This window comes from Manduca sexta, unplaced genomic scaffold (genome assembly GCF_014839805.1).
Source record: "Manduca sexta isolate Smith_Timp_Sample1 unplaced genomic scaffold, JHU_Msex_v1.0 HiC_scaffold_436, whole genome shotgun sequence".
Classification (NCBI taxonomy): Eukaryota; Metazoa; Arthropoda; class Insecta; order Lepidoptera; family Sphingidae; genus Manduca; species Manduca sexta.
The window spans coordinates 1-17,507 of NW_023595227.1; the positions used below are offsets into that span (position 1 = coordinate 1).

The following is a 17,507-nucleotide window of genomic DNA, read 5'->3' on the forward strand; positions in this document are numbered from 1 at the left end:
AATGCAGTATGTTAATGAGATACAAAATTTAACTGGGAAAAATATTAAAGAATTGAGATGTGATAATGGAAGGAATACATTAATAAAAGTGTTTGACTTTGCAAGATCAAAGGGAATTATGATGATTAAATCTTGTCCGCCATATGTGCATGAATTAAATGGCACAGCAGAGAGGTTCAATAGATCAATAATGGATATGTCAAGATGTCTATTGGCAGAGGCAAAAGTGCATAAAAGATTTTTGGCCTGAAGTGGTTATGGCGCAGCTTATTTAAAGAATAGAACATTAACAAATGGCACTATAGAAAGGAAGGCGCCTTATGAGATATTTTTCAAACAAAAGGCCAAGCATTGAAAATTTAAGGATATATGGAAGTAAAGTATTTGTTAGAACACCAGAGGAAAAGAGAAATGTAAATGGGACAGGAAAGCCGAGCTTGGCATACTAATGGGCTATACAGATGTTGGATATAGAGTATTAATAAACAATAGAATAGTTGTAGCAAGACATTGTGATATAATTGAAGATGATGTAATGTGTATTGGTCTCGATGATAATAGAGAAGAGAAAAATGATAAAAGTAATAGCCAGCGAATAAATTGGAAGAAAATTATAGAAGAGAAGAAAGAGACTAATGCAGAAGAAAATAATGAGAAAATTAATGAAGATTTGAATGCTGAAACAAATGAAAGTTATGATGATAATAAAGTAATTGAAACAAGAAATCGGCGTAAAATCAAGCCACCAACTCGGTTTGATGAAGAATTTGGTTATTATTGTATAACTGTTAACTATTGTGATGCTATGATTCCAGATAATTTTCAGGAGGCAATAACTAGCGATGAAGCAAAAGAATGGACTGAGGCTATGAATCGTGAGATGAACAGTTTGGCAAAAATGAGACCTGGAGACTTGTAAGTAAACCAGCAGACAAACAGCCTTTAGATGTGAAATGGATATACAGAAAGAAAGCCGAAAATAAATTTAAAGCTAGGTTAGTAGTAAGAGGTTTTCAACAAAAAGATTTTTATTGATGATATATATTCACCCGTTGCTAAAATGCAAACTTTAAAATTGTTATTGTCTTATTGTTGTCAAAATAATCTTAATATACATCAGATGGATGTTGAAACTGCTTTTTTAAATGGTAAAATTTTATCTGAAGTTTATGTAAACCAGCCAATTGGTTATGATGATGGCACTGATAGAGTTTATAAATTAAATAAAACATTATATGGTTTAAAAGAAAGCCCTCGGGCTTGGTATGAATGTCAATAAGTTTTTAACTAGTCTTGGATTTCAGAGAAGTAAATATGACTTTTGTTTATATTTTAAATTGGATACTAATGTGAGTGTATACATTTTGTTATATGTTGATGATTTGTTAATATGTTGTAAAGATGAAAAGGTAATGAGTAATATTAAAAACAAACTGTTAAGTAAATTTACTATGAAGGATATGGGTAAAGTTAAAGAATACATTGGAATACATATTGATTATGATTATAAAAAGAATAAGACCATGACACTGAGTCAGGAATCATATATAGAATCATTAGCTAAGCGTTATAATATAATAAATACAAAGTTATATACTACACCAATGGAAGTAAATCTTAAACTAGAAAACTGTAATATAAATGAGAATGTAAAATATAGAAATTTAATTGGAGCACTTTTATATATTAGTTCAGGTACAAGACCAGATATATCGTTCAGTGTTAATTATTTGAGTAGATTCCAAAATTGCTATAATGAGACACATTTTAAATATGCTTTGAGTACTTAAATATCTTTACTTAACAAAACATATAAAATTAATTTATAACATGAATATAAATTCTGATATGTTAGATTGTTATGTAGATGCAGATTTTGCAGGAGATATTGTCAGTAGGAAATCAACAACAGGATTTGTAATTAGACTGTTTGGGAATGTAATATTTTGGAAATCAAAGAAACAAAATTGTGTAACAAAGTCATCTACATTTGCTGAATACATTGCTGTCAGAAGCTGTTACTGAAATTAAATTGATAGTTTGTTTAATTAATGAGATTTGTCAGAAAGATTGTAAACCTGTAAAATATATGAAGATAATATTGGAGCTCAAATTATTGCTAAATACGGAAATTTCACAAAAATTCAAAACATATTGAAGTTCATTATCATTTTGTTCATGAAAGTGTTAAAATTGGTTTAATTGATGTTATAAAATTGCATCTGATCAAAATATAGCTGACATTTTAACAAAACCATTGGGAAGTAATAAATTTAATAAATTTAGAGATATGTTAAAGTTGTTGTAAAAGTAAATTATCTTTCAGATGGATATTATGTTGAGATAAATATTGGTTTAAATTGTTTAATTAAAAGATGATAATTGTAATATAAAAAAAAAAGTTACAATTAATATGTTATACTGAAGGTAATGTTTATAGAGCTATTGTTTTAATTTAAAATACTTGATATGAGTAGTGTATGATATGATTTAGTTAAAATATAAATGTAAGGAGGCATGTTGAATGGGTACATTTATATTTGTTTAGGTAACATTTGTTTATATGTAATTTAATTTGTTTTGTGGCAACACGCCTCCACTTCCTTCTTCCTGTCACGGGCTGCCGGCGAGCAGCCACAATAATGTAGTTCTTTAAGTTTATGTTTAAGATATCAAATTAAATAACAGTGATCCGTCATAGTGGTTTTATTAACAATAATAATAGCTTTGTATTATATACTTACTGCTGAGCACGGACCTTCTCTACTACTGATAGGGATTAGGCCTAATAAGGATAAGTTTAGGTAAAATAAAAAATACATATATAGGTATTCCTAAAGTAATAAGTTATCTATAATGATTTCTTATTTTTACGTGAATTCTAGACACTGAAATAAAAGTATTTTGCGGATTTTATCGCGGTTTTGTATTATAATTTTCTCCCGACATTTCGAAGACTGCAGCCTTCATGGTGTTCTCGAACGTAAAAGTTTAATTATATTCTTACTATATCAAGAGTTGATAACCGAGTACGGTGGGTATTTGGCTTACTTCTATTATATTTCTTTTAAGCGATCACCTTAGCCGTAGCGGTGATATTATTATGGAAAACTATATTGTTTCTGGAGCGTCAGCCCCAGTCCCTGGCCAAATTGATTTTTTGAGTCCACTAGTTAACGCTTTCATACCATATATTAAAGTACATTTAGTTTATTTAAACACGCACTTATTAATTATTTTGTAATTTTTCACCTGTTGCTTAGTGATGTAGGTATTACAGTCTAAGCTTCTTACTGAAGTGACATCACTTATCATCACATCGCTTAGTTTTTATTTCGGCGATTGTCACTTCCGTCCACTTTATGTCCCGATGGCATCAAGTTGATCATATACTATTAATTAGTTGTAATATTATATAAATAAATATATTGTCAAGAGATCCGTGTCATTATTGATGTGTAGCCGTCACACAACCATTTATACATCACCAATTTCCATTTAGCGCTAAAAGCAGCTATTGGCATATGAATTCGGCTTGCTGAGTTTTTAAGTGACCTATATTGAGACTTCAAAATCTCACTATAACTGAAGACTCTTTCTCATGATAGCTAATGTGACATCATACATGCTAACCCAATAGGCCGCACAACACCTGAAGACCCGTGCGCACTACGACAAATGTCCGGTTTCGTTCGTCAAACGACAGATCCGAAAGGACTCGATTGACGAATGGAGCCGGAATACCTGACGGAGGGACGGCTTCGGTGACGAAGCTGTTCTTTCCGGACGCGGTCGAGGCGCACAGGGTCGTAAGGCGGATCGCCCTGGATGCTACACTGACGCAGGTGTTCACGGGGCACGGCGGGTTCTCCGGTACTTGCATCGGTTCAAGTGCAAGGAGAGCCCGGCGTGCCAATGTGACCATTTAAGGCAAACGCAGCAGGCGAAGACTGGTACTGGGTTTCAAGGCACGACATTCTGAGATCACCCTCCGCAAGCCAGAACCAACATCGATTGCGCGTACGAGAGGCTTTAAACAGATCTCAAGATAAAAGATTCTTAAGAAGAAAGAAAGAAGATAATATATAAAAGCTGAAATCTTCACAAGCACCCTATTCAAGAACAACACAGAGAGAAAGAAGCAAATAAACACGAGAATATGACCACAGATGCAGTAAATAAAATTATAAAAATATTAAGCCTTCAAAAATTAAGAAAATAAAGATGAAAACATTAAAAACGGGACCTAAATTAAACAAAAGTGTTTTGAACGAGTACCAAATTAGTAATCAGTAGTAAATTTTTGAAGATCCACCAACAGAGGACTGGATTAAATGTAAAGAATGTGAAATGTGGGCTCATGAAGCTTGCACTTTATACTCAGACAGTCATCCGTACCTACTATTGTGACATGTGTCAATAATAGTTTAGGTAATATAAATTATGACTTAGTCTGATTCGAAAAGACTGATAATTATTATGAAGGCAAACCTGTTATTTAATGTTGTGCTTAGAGGCATAAGTAGATTTTAAATCATTATTTTTACTACTACCCGTTTTGCCCAAAAGCCTTACCCGTTTTAGGCACCTCTAGGGCAAAACGGGTTTTGTTAAACTTTTAAATTATGGTATTTTTCTTTAAAAATGAAGATATTTTGTTAAATTTTAGACTTGTTTTTAAAGTGAATTAAGTATGGAACTGTGATAATTCAAATAAAAGTTCGAAATATATTAAGAACCTGCTTTTCTTTTCTTCTATCCTTAGCTTACCCGTTTTTGGCTTATCTCCCCTAAGTAATGTATAATGTATATAATGACTCAGTCCATCATTTATTGTTAGTCAATTTGATCCTTAAAACCACCTTTGGTTGATGGTTATTTATTTTTTTCAAACGTAATGTCAATATCATTACTTGTCACATTAACAAATCGTCATCAATAACACGCATAAGAAATTACTATATCTATTGTTAGCACACCAAATCTTTTTGACCGCCACTGAATAATGATTTATATAGGGTCACCACAACAGCCCCATTCTCCGTAATTTACATACAATGCCAGCTCGAGTAGCGGTTTGCAAAATAATAAACAAAATCCAACTCTCCAAATTAAACGAAATATATTGAAAATCTTACAAAAGGAGGCCAGTGATTGCCTACCCATAATGTACAATTATGCACACAAATATAACATTTAAATAAAATTAACAAAAGTATTCATTTGTATATTCTGGCTTTCTACTACGTATGTGAGTTTTATATAAAATTTACAAAAATAAGCAAAACATATTTTATGTTGTTCTCAAATTTACCTATTGTATAATATACTGAAATATACAAAATTTCTATGTTGCCAGTGATATGTAAATCTTCTATATACTTATAATAAATCTGTAGAGAGGTCAATTCTGTACATGAAATATATTTCCAAAATAACTATCAGGGGGTGATTAGGGATCGATACTGATGCCAAAAATGCAATTAGTAAAATTTTTGTCTGTCTGTCTGTATAACCGTTATAGAAACAAAAACTACTCGACGGATTTTAACGAAACTTGGTACAATTATTTGTCATACTCCTGTGCTAGTTATAGTATACTTTTCATCACGCTACAATTAATAGGAGCAGAGCAGTGAAGAGAAATGTTGGGAAAACGGGAGAAGTTATTCCATTTTTTAAGCTTCCGTCGCGTGTGCAACCTTAATGGTTACAGCTACACAGAAATCATGTATGACGGAAATGTTCTCCTTAAAATTATGTAAAAATATCCCACGACAGCATATGTCTATCTTTTATGGTTGACTCACAATAACACGTGTAACTCCCGATAGCTTAGCAGTTCGAAGCTTTCTCATTATATTTGTCTACTCTTACGTTTATAACACTCAGTCATCCCTAATTAAAAAAGTTAACATTATTAAATATTCCATAAAAAAGAATCATAGAAATCGGTATAGAAACACCAAAGTTATACATGAAATACGCTAATAATAAGCCATCATACGTGAATACTGAATCATGCTATAAGGATTATTTCTGTATATATATGAGGTCGCGAACGCACAGGCAGGCGGCTTGCTTGGCACCTAGAGGCTAGCGAATCACCTAGCGAGTAGCTTCGTAAAACGAACATTCTCGAACGTTCGCGACCGGCTCCATTTTGAAGTCCGAAATCCACGCGGGCGAAGCTGAGCGGAAGCTAGTAAAAAATAAATAAAGTCCATTTGTTCAAGTGCAAGTAATGACACAATTAAGCATGCTGAATGCGGCGCGGTGCGGTGCAGTGGCGCAGTGGTGCGGCTTGTTTTGGTTGGGGAACGAGTTGTTTAGGCGGGTGTCGTGAACTATGAATGGGCTGCGGGCTGCGGGCTCGGCCCAGCAGTGACCAGACGAAGCGTAGACGCCGCCGGCTACACGCGTCCGGGGTCGCAACGTCCTCTTGCACTCCGACACTATCGCGAGTGATATTACCAAAGTTACGCGTCTCGCTCAAAACTCTCAGCGAAATGGATTATGGTGGGAGTTTATTTTCATTCACATTTATATTGGTTGTTTTAGTGATTTCGATTTGTTATTGAAAATAATATAATACCTAAGGTGTTAATTAGAGGACTTCTTTGGAACTAAGTATATTCTTTTGTTACAATTTTGATACTTGTCAATGGTTGGTCTCTTTTTGTTATCGCGTTAAATAATTATAACGTTATTTAAATAATTTGAAATATGCACGTATAAAAGAACTTATTTAATCAACATTTTTCATAATTCATCATGTAGACAGTGTGTGGATATGCAATTGTATTGTAAATTGTAGTAAGTACAATTTAGGTAAGCCAAAAATATTGTTTAAAGATTTATTAGAATTACTGAACTCAAAAGCTATTTACTATATAATATGAATACCAAAACTTAATAAGATACTTATGCGTCAATACAAAAGACTTTAACGCGTGTAGAAAATGGGTCAGGAAAACTTCCCAGCCTCCTTTTGATTTACGATATAAATGTGTGTTATATATCTTAAAGTTGGATTGATGTTCGTATTAAATGTATATGTGTATGTTATCTATGTATATAATAATTATTCACAAATCAGTAACATAAGTCCTAGCTTGATTCCTCAAAAGGATGAGTAGAATTGCGTCTAGAGAACTAATCATGATTTGCCGAGCAAATTTCCATTCGTGATAGCAGAAACTTTGTTTCATTATTATCATAAATTCTTACCTCAGCCATATCATGTCTAGGTTTTAGAGTCTAAAATCTCTCACAAGTTTTAATGTCCGGAAATTAAATTCAACAGCTCATAGGTTTCAGCGTCTAGAAAGCCAAAAATGACAGTTGGCGCTGGTACTTGCTTCAATGTATATTTGTCACGTTACTTTCGAAGCTGTTACCTCAGACATTCAATGATTAATACGAATCTCTATCAAATTAATCACAATTTGAATTTCTTATTAAAAGCGATAGTTCGCGTTTTCAATGTTCTATGACGAATTTAAAAAGCGCAACGCAACGTACAGTCGGCTCTCGAAGCAGTGCTGCGGATGACGCGCGATCATGCGGGCCACCGCGCAGCAACGCGCTGCGCCGTGGCTGCGTGCACGACGCGACGTGAAGTAGCGCGCGTTCGCGTGGGCACATCTTCTGCTAGATAGTGTAGTCTGTGCCTAAACGGCAGGTCAACGACATGCCTGTGTGAAAGTGTTATACCTTTTCTTCTTTACCCACACGCTACTGCATGATAGGCACGATAACACATCAGCTTTAGAGGAACTGAAATAACTTAATCTATATTTTAAGAGACTAGACGACGAGGTCCTTATTAATAAATTCCTGATATCGACAGCCTGACTGGCAGATAATGTACAATCCAAACCGCGGGATCCAGAAGTATGAAATTTTTATACAAGAATAAGTACTTACACAACGCAAAAGTAAAACCTTTATGTGAGATAAATCCCATGGGGCACTCGGCTATACCCTCATAGCGTTGATTTGATCGAGGTTGAGATCATTGTTAGTTTAGACTTTAGAGATAGCCATGAAACAGTGCCGGAGACGAAGATCCATTAATTATATTTTATCACCACGGGTGAAATATGTATTGGTAAGAGTATCTGGGCATTGCGCCGGGGCCGCCGGTACAATGGGCGCGTGGGCGTCACATAGCCCGTGGCGCCACTCGGTCTGAGTCTGCGCCGTTCCCACGCCCTGTCCCCCGCACCCCTAAACCCCCGCCATCGCCGGCGGTCTCGTACATCACACTCGACATTTATACACAAATACATCAAAAACTTTCACTGCCAATAGCTATACGAGTTTTTCGGAAACGTGTGAGTAACTCACGGAAAACGAGTTTAAAGTCCGCGGATTAGATAAATCTTCAAGTTCTTGAATTCATATGTAGGATTTTTTAACGTCTAAAGTAGACAATCAATATGGCATTTTTATTACAGTTTTCGATTGTATGTTCTTACTAAAAGTCGTACAAGTGTTAAGAACAAATAAATTATATCCTATGTTTATTATTTTGTAGGTAAGTAGTGTATTGTGTATATCTCTCCATATAACTACATAGACAAGCGAAGCACGTGGATAGGAACTTTCATCAATTTATCATAACTTCTATAAATCATGAGTCTCATGGTAGACAGGTAACCGATGGGCAGTTCCACCGGAACCCGGCTAGGAGTGACGTACAATGAAAAGGATTCTGTATTTAATAGTAGTTCAGTAGTTAATAGTTTTTATTTATCTATCCCCCCTTTTTGCGTCACAAACACCATATACTGACTCTATGGACTAATCGTGTAAGACGAAGACATGTTGTACCTCATTGAATTTAAATTTATCCCGAGCGAGACAAAAAAAGACTAGAAACTTTACCTAAATAGTATACCAAAAATATAGTTAAAAGAATCTTACTTCTTACTAATATATTAATATTATAATTGCGAAAGTTTATGAAATTTTGATATTTATAATATATTTGTTACAAATAAAAGCATAAACAAATGAATGGATTTGGATGATATTTGGCACTCGGGTGAACTATGTTCTTAAAATAACATTAATTTTATTTTTTCACATAGAGGGCGCTGGCGTCATACTGTGTTTTAGGAACTTTTGTAGCATGAGACGTGACTACTTCAACTTGTGTAGCAACGTATGCGCCCCTTTTTTGGCAGTGGAGTAAAACGGTGACATCTTTTGGCTTTCAAAATAACTAAGACTAATGACGATTATGCAAAGATACCTTATCCATAACAGGGAGTTATTCTTAGGTTTTATATTTTTTTTACAAATGGTGTAAGCAGATTACTTTGTGACCTAATAAATATTATTGGAAAACAATGTCCAATATAAACTGAGCCAATAAGGTATATCTTATAACGTATCATATAACGTAATGAAAGTGATACAATATACGGCGCAAGGCGGAGTTTTCACCGGTTAACATGAGAACCTTATGTTTAGTGGTAGGTTTTATTTATATTAGATATATTGCTATTTTTGTTTTCTTGGTAAATTAAAAAAGCTTTTTACATGTAAGTCATTTATTTAATTGCTTATTTAATATTATTTACATTTTCTTTTACTACTAGCAACTTGTGCAAATATTACCGAACGAGTTTAAAAAATGCATGTACCACTAAAAAAATAAAAGACCTATCTAGGTTCTAAAAGTATTTTGTGCTATAATTACTAAGAGTTTAGAATTACAATTAAATAAAAAGCTGTGTTATTGTTGTACAATAGGGCCCTATATGCTTAACGATAATTACCTTGTAGGTGTAGGTATATAAACGCACAATGGAGTACATTGATTCGGGCCAAAACAAACCTCTGTGCCAAGAATAGAAATTAAACCAACGGTGTCTACCTGACCAGGCGACATAGACATCCAAACACACTTTCTGGTTTCTTTGCAATACCATACGGTATATTATGTTGGCTGTGATCTACAAGTATGTTAGTACCTACATTCTGTTACTTGTGTAAAACAAAATCGATACCTAGATAGGCATAAGTTAACTAAATATTAAATACATAGGAAAAGGTCGAGGGCAAAAGACCCAGAGGTCGAAACCCGAAGAGATGGTCGGACCAGATCTCTGTACAGCTGGAGTTCCCCACCAGAATCGCCCTACATCAGGCGACGCGGCGGAGCGAATCAACTGAAACACATTTCGAAACACAGAAGTCACGATCCACAGTAATGGGGGGAACGATTAAGAAGAGAAGAGAGGGAACTAGTCGAACCTTGGACAGGATTGTACCTAGGATAATCGATTTGTTTACATATCCTCGCGCTATAATATAATCTTGTATAAAACATTCAAAGTATCAGTTGTGGAAGTTCGATGTGAATGTAGTTGTGATTCGCTCAGCGCTCTGACTGTACAGATGAAATCAGGAAATTATTTGTTTCTTATTTTAAAAGTAATATCTTTACAATTTACTTTTTCATATATTAAATAATACGAGGAGTAAAAACTGTACAGATTTTTAAACACATTGTCTTCACAGACTAAGCTTAAAATTAATGCATGTTTTATATAACTTTTTAATAAAAACCTTTCTATATTGTATCTTGCCCATTGAACTAAAGACGTACCTTTGTCACTGGCTTTCTGACTTATTTGATATTTATTGATTGGCTTGTGTTTGCTCGCGGCTTCGCCCGAGTCGAAGATTTTTTCTGAAATGAAAGTCCCGCTAATACTTTTCCATCATAAAAAATAGCCTATGTACTATCCAGGGCCATAAACTATGTACCTCCTACGAAATTTCACCCAAAATCTATTCGATAGTTTTTGAGCTTATTGCGTTCAGACAGTCGGACGCGGCAGGAGAGCTTTTTTATAATGTAAAAGGAAATAAACCCATTTAACATTTAATAAATATTCTTTACAACAAAGTAAAATCGATTCTAAAAACTACTGCAATCCAACAAATAATTAAACTACACAAAAGAAATATAATCCTCTTTTCAATTCATGTTTTTAATGTTTATACGCACATTGAATATTTTTTTGTAAGTCAGTGCCTAGTTTAATTGGAACATCGTTTTTGTGTATTTGTTAGTTACTTAGTTTAGCTTGCAATTTCAAACATCAGTATTTATAATATGCTGATATTATAAAGCATCAGCACATTAGAATAGCGCTGATATTGAAGCTATACCGAACCCAACAAGAAGAGAATCATCAAAAACCAATTTGATTTTGAGATTCCCCTCTGTATATTAGAAGTTCGAGGTCTTATACAAATTAAAAAAATGGACCATTCCGAAGCCATAGCAAAACGAACTCGAAAATAACCATTTTAAATCGGACCGAATAAAATATTATCGCTGAATAATCACAAAAAATATTACGATGAATAAATATTAGAATTCTGGCTTGGTAAAAGATTTTTACATGTCTTTTGCATTTTTTTAACTATATTATAAACAATCAGCAAACTGTCAGAGGTATAAAATTTGTCTTGTAAGGTAATTAGTCCAGTGACTTATGTCTTTTGACTTGTTTCAGCCTGGTAAAGTTTCTTTCACTTTTCATCGAATTAATCAGTAATATGATAGAATGTTTCTGTAATCTGTACTTATAATGTTTGTCACCTCATAACTCTGTATTTATATTTTGGAAGGGTATTCTTTCAGATTACTCTCATAGAAATGTTATAAAAATCGGTTCAGTAGTTTGATTTAATACTATAAATATTTGTTTTCGTGTGACTTTTTCAGTAGTGTCCTACGGTTTTGTTGGGTCTTTTTCTTACATAATATATACATAGCATCACGCCTTTTTTCCTTTTTAGGCTTAGGCAATTTTGGAGTTAATGACTTATGAATATTTTAACTTAAAAAGATTTTAGTGTATTTAGTGCTAGCTGTAGACGGCAAACGAGGTGCCATGAGTCACCAAACCACAACTTTTTCGGTTCCATAACACCTCTAGAAGTAACATATTAAGGATTTGTTTCGACACTAAATAAATATACGTCTTATTAGTAATTTATTTCTTTAACCACATACCGTCTCTATATTGCTTCTAAGACCGAAAAATAAAATATTCTATGCTCCTTGTTAAGTAACTTGACTGTTAGTACAACGCTAATATTTGCGGAAAATATTTATAAATACGTAATAAAATCAACTACTTTAATTTCTATACAGTAAGAATTCTATGTACCATTTATGTTCGAATTATAATTGGAAGCATCGAATCACAATTTGGGATATTATCAGTAAAAAACATTTTAGAGACTCATAAAACCTTAGGTGTCAGGTACATATGGGTTTCTTTTTAGATTTTTAGAAAAACAATTAAGTAACAAAAGTGTGTATTTAAAATGAAACTTTTATGGCATAGGAAAAGTGAAAGGACAATCGTAACAGGGCAAATTAGATGCAAAATGCTTAAGTACGATTCCCGTCAAGTAACGCCTGTGTTAATGATTCGGCACACGTGCTGCTTTCACTGCGATCGCATGAATCGTATCCTGGTTGTTGCTCCTTAAAATCCATTATAAATCACTGTCAGGATATTATATTTTCGTGTTAATCTTATATTAAAAATTTAATTTTCTCGTTTACAACCTTTTTGTTTAAAACCAACTGATGATTCTGAGACTCCGAATCTTAACTAAATAATTTTTAAATATCTATGAACTAACACAATGAACTTAAGAGTGCCACCTAAATTCATTTATAGAATTAAGTATAAACATTTTATAACGCAACAATAATCAGATAATATCAATAGGTACAGATGTTAACTTTTAAGTAATGAAAAATTAAACGTGGAGAGTCTTTTTCAAGACACTCATTGAGGTCACGTATATCGTATACCGCCATATATAAATTGGTTAAAACATTAAAATTTGCTGGTCTTTCATCTTTCGAGTACCATGCCGACAGACATTTTAATGAGCAACTCTCCAGTCCAAACTTGCCAAAAAAGTGCTGACAGCCGAGCACCGCTCTAATTGGACAGAAACCATGACATGTATCGGGTACATATCGTTAAAGAAACAAATTATAACAATTTCTGAAATTCGTGTTAATATTCATTTATTATACAAAAAAAAAAAAAGCCTGTGAACTTTATAAACTGGTCAATCAGTGTATGCCTAGTCCATATAATCAAGTATGAGACAAAATAGGCGCATTCATATACCTAGTATAGTGGTATCGCGTAACTAAGTAGACTTTTTATCTGGTTTGAATAACTAAAAAGCAAAAGATATTATTATTATTATTATGTATATTAGATTCTTTCGCTGGTTTACATGGATTTGTTTTTTACTATTTAGTATCGGACATATTTTTACAGAATGAAATGAATGTGCTTGTGCTGCTTATCTGAGACTATCAGATACCCATCACGGCAACTCCTATAAGCCAGGATCAGCAAAGCCACGTATTTTGACAAAGAGCGGTCAAGCTTGGCGAGTTTCAGGAAACATTGGTCTGTCTTTAACCCGGAAAGAAACTCAATGAAATGGAAAAATAGGATGGAGTTCAAAAAAATAACTGTCCTCCCTCCCATCCCTCCATAGAAAATTTTATATTGTTAAGGGAAGCTACTTTTTATAAACAATATTTCAAAGGTACTAAGTAAAACAAGACAAACGACAGTCCAACGGAACTAGGTCGACAGAGGCGTTAATTACTAGTGATTTATTCACTCAAAAACAATCGATTTAAATCTTTTCGCGAATATGTCTAGATGTCTCATAAAAATAGAAATTAATAAATTTCTGTATACAATAATGTTTATAATAAATCTTTAATATTAAATTTTCCTCGAATCTAGTGAGTTATAGGATAAATTTTGTTATTTTAATTATTTACGTGATTATATTTTCTTTTTTCCTATTTCAATAATTTCGTTTTAGTAATCCTACTAGAATCCGTGAATTCGTGGAGATTAAATAAAGATTACAAAAGCGACCGTGTGTTCAGCAATCTACGTTCCACGGAAACAAATCTGGATATTAAGTGCTAAATCATATTTACATAGTTCTACTAGCCCTTGCAATAGCGATCGAATAAAGTTCAGTATGTGCGTTACACGTAAACAAATATCAACGGATACTGGAAGTTACGCTATAATATTATAATAATATAGCCCGCAGGGGCGGCTTTGTGGCGAGCCGACGGTGAGTGGCGACACCGCGTTCCCTGATTCCGTGGGGGCTAAATAAGACCCTCTGACCCTTGGCTTGCCTTAACTCGCCGGCTAGGGGTGGAAGTCGCAAGAGCTAAGAACCTCAGCTTCAGGGTGGAAGTGCTCAATTTGCGTAATAGCGAGGAAACCCGCTCCGGGACGCGACAGCGACCCGCGATAGTGAAATCGGTGCACACCTCGCGACACCCTTAAGCCACCCACACCGGTGTTGCGTTCTTGGCTTATGCCACTTATGGGATGCCCATCTAGTGGGGGGCAAGTCACCGTCTGCCTTGAATACATAAGATTGAGACATTTTACTTGGCTGGCATCCCGTTGTCTCAATAATAACCCAGCAACCAGTCCAGCTAGATCCCATCCATAGGCCCAGTATAATTCCCATCTTTTCTGCAATAGTCCCTGTCCCTGTGCAATCGCTGTCTTTGGCTGTATTTCCTCCATAAGTACAGACAGAGAGAGTACTCGCAAGGTGTATAAACCCCAACTAGAGTAATGTATCTTAAAGGGGCCTCTACGTTTTGGATCCATGTCTCCACGCAAGCCTTCCAAAAGGACCGGCCTTTATGCCATGATTTCCCGTAGGAAATATACATAATAATGTCAGCCCTGTATGATATACTTGCCCACTACTGAGCAAGGGCCTCCTCTACTACTGAGGGATTATGCCTTAGTCCACCACGCTGGCCTAGTGCGGATTGGTAGACTTCACACACCTTCGAAATTCCTATAGAGAACTTCTCAGATGTGCAGGTTTCCTCACGATGTTTTCCTTCACCGTTAAAGCGAACGATAAATTCACAAAGAATACACACATGATTTTTAGAAAAGTCAGATGTGTGTGCCCTTGGGATTTGAACCTGCGGACATTCGTCTTGGCAGTCCGTTCCACACCCAACTAGGCTATCACCGCTGTACTAGGCTATCGTCGCTGTAGTTACGCTATACTTGTTGGGAATAGTACTAATAGCTCTGTCAGTAAGGAAATTGCATGGGCTGTTAGAATAGAAAAAATAATCTTAATTTTCTTGATATCAGTACGTTTCGGAAGAAGTAGCAAAGTAGGTATAAATAGTATTTTTTTAGTTTTATAATACTTAAATTAAATTTATTTTATTGCAGATAAATAGAGCCTTGATTTTATTTTTCTTCGTGGCATTGGGGTCTACACGCTCACTTAAATCAACGGTTCGCTCCATAGATCCAGTTGGAATTATAAGACAAACATACAATGATTCGTGTAAGTTTAAAAGTTTTAATAACTACTATTAATATATGTACATAATACTTGATAACAAAAATCTTATGAGTGCCGATTAAAGATTGTGACCAGATAAATACCTATAAATGATATATTATTAAAAGAGAACATGTCATCTGTTTCAGTCGCGATGGAAACCAGAGAGAGAAAGGGTTGGCTTCTGTATTCTCTCCTCGTATGGACTTTGACCAATGGAAACCATTAACTGGGCGCGGCGACCCTTTACGTAACGATCCTACATATGATTACGAACCACCAGTTTTGGAGCGTGTCCAGTATTGGGCGGACGACAGTAGATTGGAGCACGAAAATTATCCAGAAAGGAAATCCGAAGTTTTAGTGCTCGGCGTTTCTTCACGAAAACCTAGTGTTATAACCCGGCAACCACCACTTCCACCACTCCCACCACCACCACCATCATCTCCAAAAGATTTCCGCATAGACCACAATCTGTAAAGTATGAAGATTATACATATAAATTAAGCGAACATTATCCCAAGACTATATTAGTGCCACCACCACCACCACTTCCAGGATATCAACCTTCGTTGTACGTTCTCGCGGACGAAAAGTTACCACCTCATAGTTCAAATATAAAGCTAAGTAATGCGCCAAAATTGGTAGTGAAAAATACAACTACAAGTCCAGAAGTTCTAACAACTTCATATGCTCTGCAAGAGGCTAATTTAATTTATCAATCGTCAACAACTAATCAAAATTGGATTCACGACGTAAGTCAAACAAAGTCTCCATTAAACAGCGCCGTAAGTAGTGATTATGCGGGATGGGGACCGACAACGCCCACGCATGATGTCATAAATGATACGCAAAATTATATTGGTAATGATTACCGAGACACCACGAAATCTCACTTAACTTTCCATAATCTAATTGTATCTGACCCACCAGTGCCTCCTAAAATAATATCCAGCACTCCATTATTACCTACATTCCTTCCAACTGTATTGCCCTCCACTGAAACAGAAGAATCAATGTCCGTAGCGACAAAAGAAGTATCATGGCCAATAGAAGAAACAACCATTGAAACGGTAACAGAAAATCAAGATTATTACGAACAAACATCGACTGAAAAATCAACTACATTTATCTATCAAACAACTTCCGCTCCTAACAAAAACGTTGCAGCAAGACCTTTAGGAAATATACTTAATATGTTGGGACCTATGATGTCTATGCCTATGGTCAACGGTCCAGAAAGACTAACTGATAACCTTTATGCACATGCTTCAGAAAATAAGCACGTTTATCAGGTAAAACCAGGAAACAATACTATCCAAATTCAAACAATACAAAATATGCAACCACCGCCACTCACTACATTTACTGAAAGTGGACCACCCCATAAGGATTACGAAGTGTCAAACAATCTACATTTCAAAAAACCATCAATGTTTACTCACGATCCTTATATTCATATGCGTTATACAACGCTAGCGCCAAATACGATGTCAACTTCTACTTCGAATTCTGAAAACATAAAATCAACACCAGATTCGCCGACTTTACCCATGTATTTAATTATCCAAGGACACTCCAAAGTAAAGACATATAGTTCCAAACCGAAGTCAAATAATGATAATCATACTATAAGTAATGAAATACCTAAACCTAACGAGACTAACGAAGTGAAACATTTACACCCCTACAAAAATAAAAGCACAAAGAAATCGAGTACAACAAATATAAACAGAGTAAGTAAAGCACAGAATTTAAAATCACTAGTAGATATCGGTCTTGGATCTATTGAAATACAAGAAGCTGATGTTGGAATAAAATACGATGTAAGTGATGGTAGCAATGTTCCCGTAGAAATATACAGAAAAGGAATAGTGGATAGCGATGAAAATAATTATTCGTATTCTAATCAAAACTTAGAAGAAAAGCGAACGAAAAGGCAAATAGATCTCGAGGATCTTCTTCCTATTGATGAAGAAGCTCTAGAAGATTATCTCTACAAATTTTTTGAAGGTAAACAGAATGAAACAAGCATTACAGGATTAATAGCGCAAGCGGTAACCAGCGAC

General features: G+C 34.8%; 1 protein-coding gene across 1 annotated transcript; it reads left to right on the forward strand.

Annotated features, from left to right (window-relative positions):
• Positions 1-15,587: 15,587 nt before the first annotated feature.
• Positions 15,588-17,504, forward strand: LOC115452717 (the record flags this gene model as incomplete). The annotated part of the gene is made up of 2 exons (XM_037446950.1): positions 15,588-15,863; positions 15,899-17,504. Coding segments are annotated over 2 exons (1,882 nt in total), but the record flags the coding sequence as incomplete, so codon positions are not given.
• Positions 17,505-17,507: the final 3 nt, after the last annotated feature.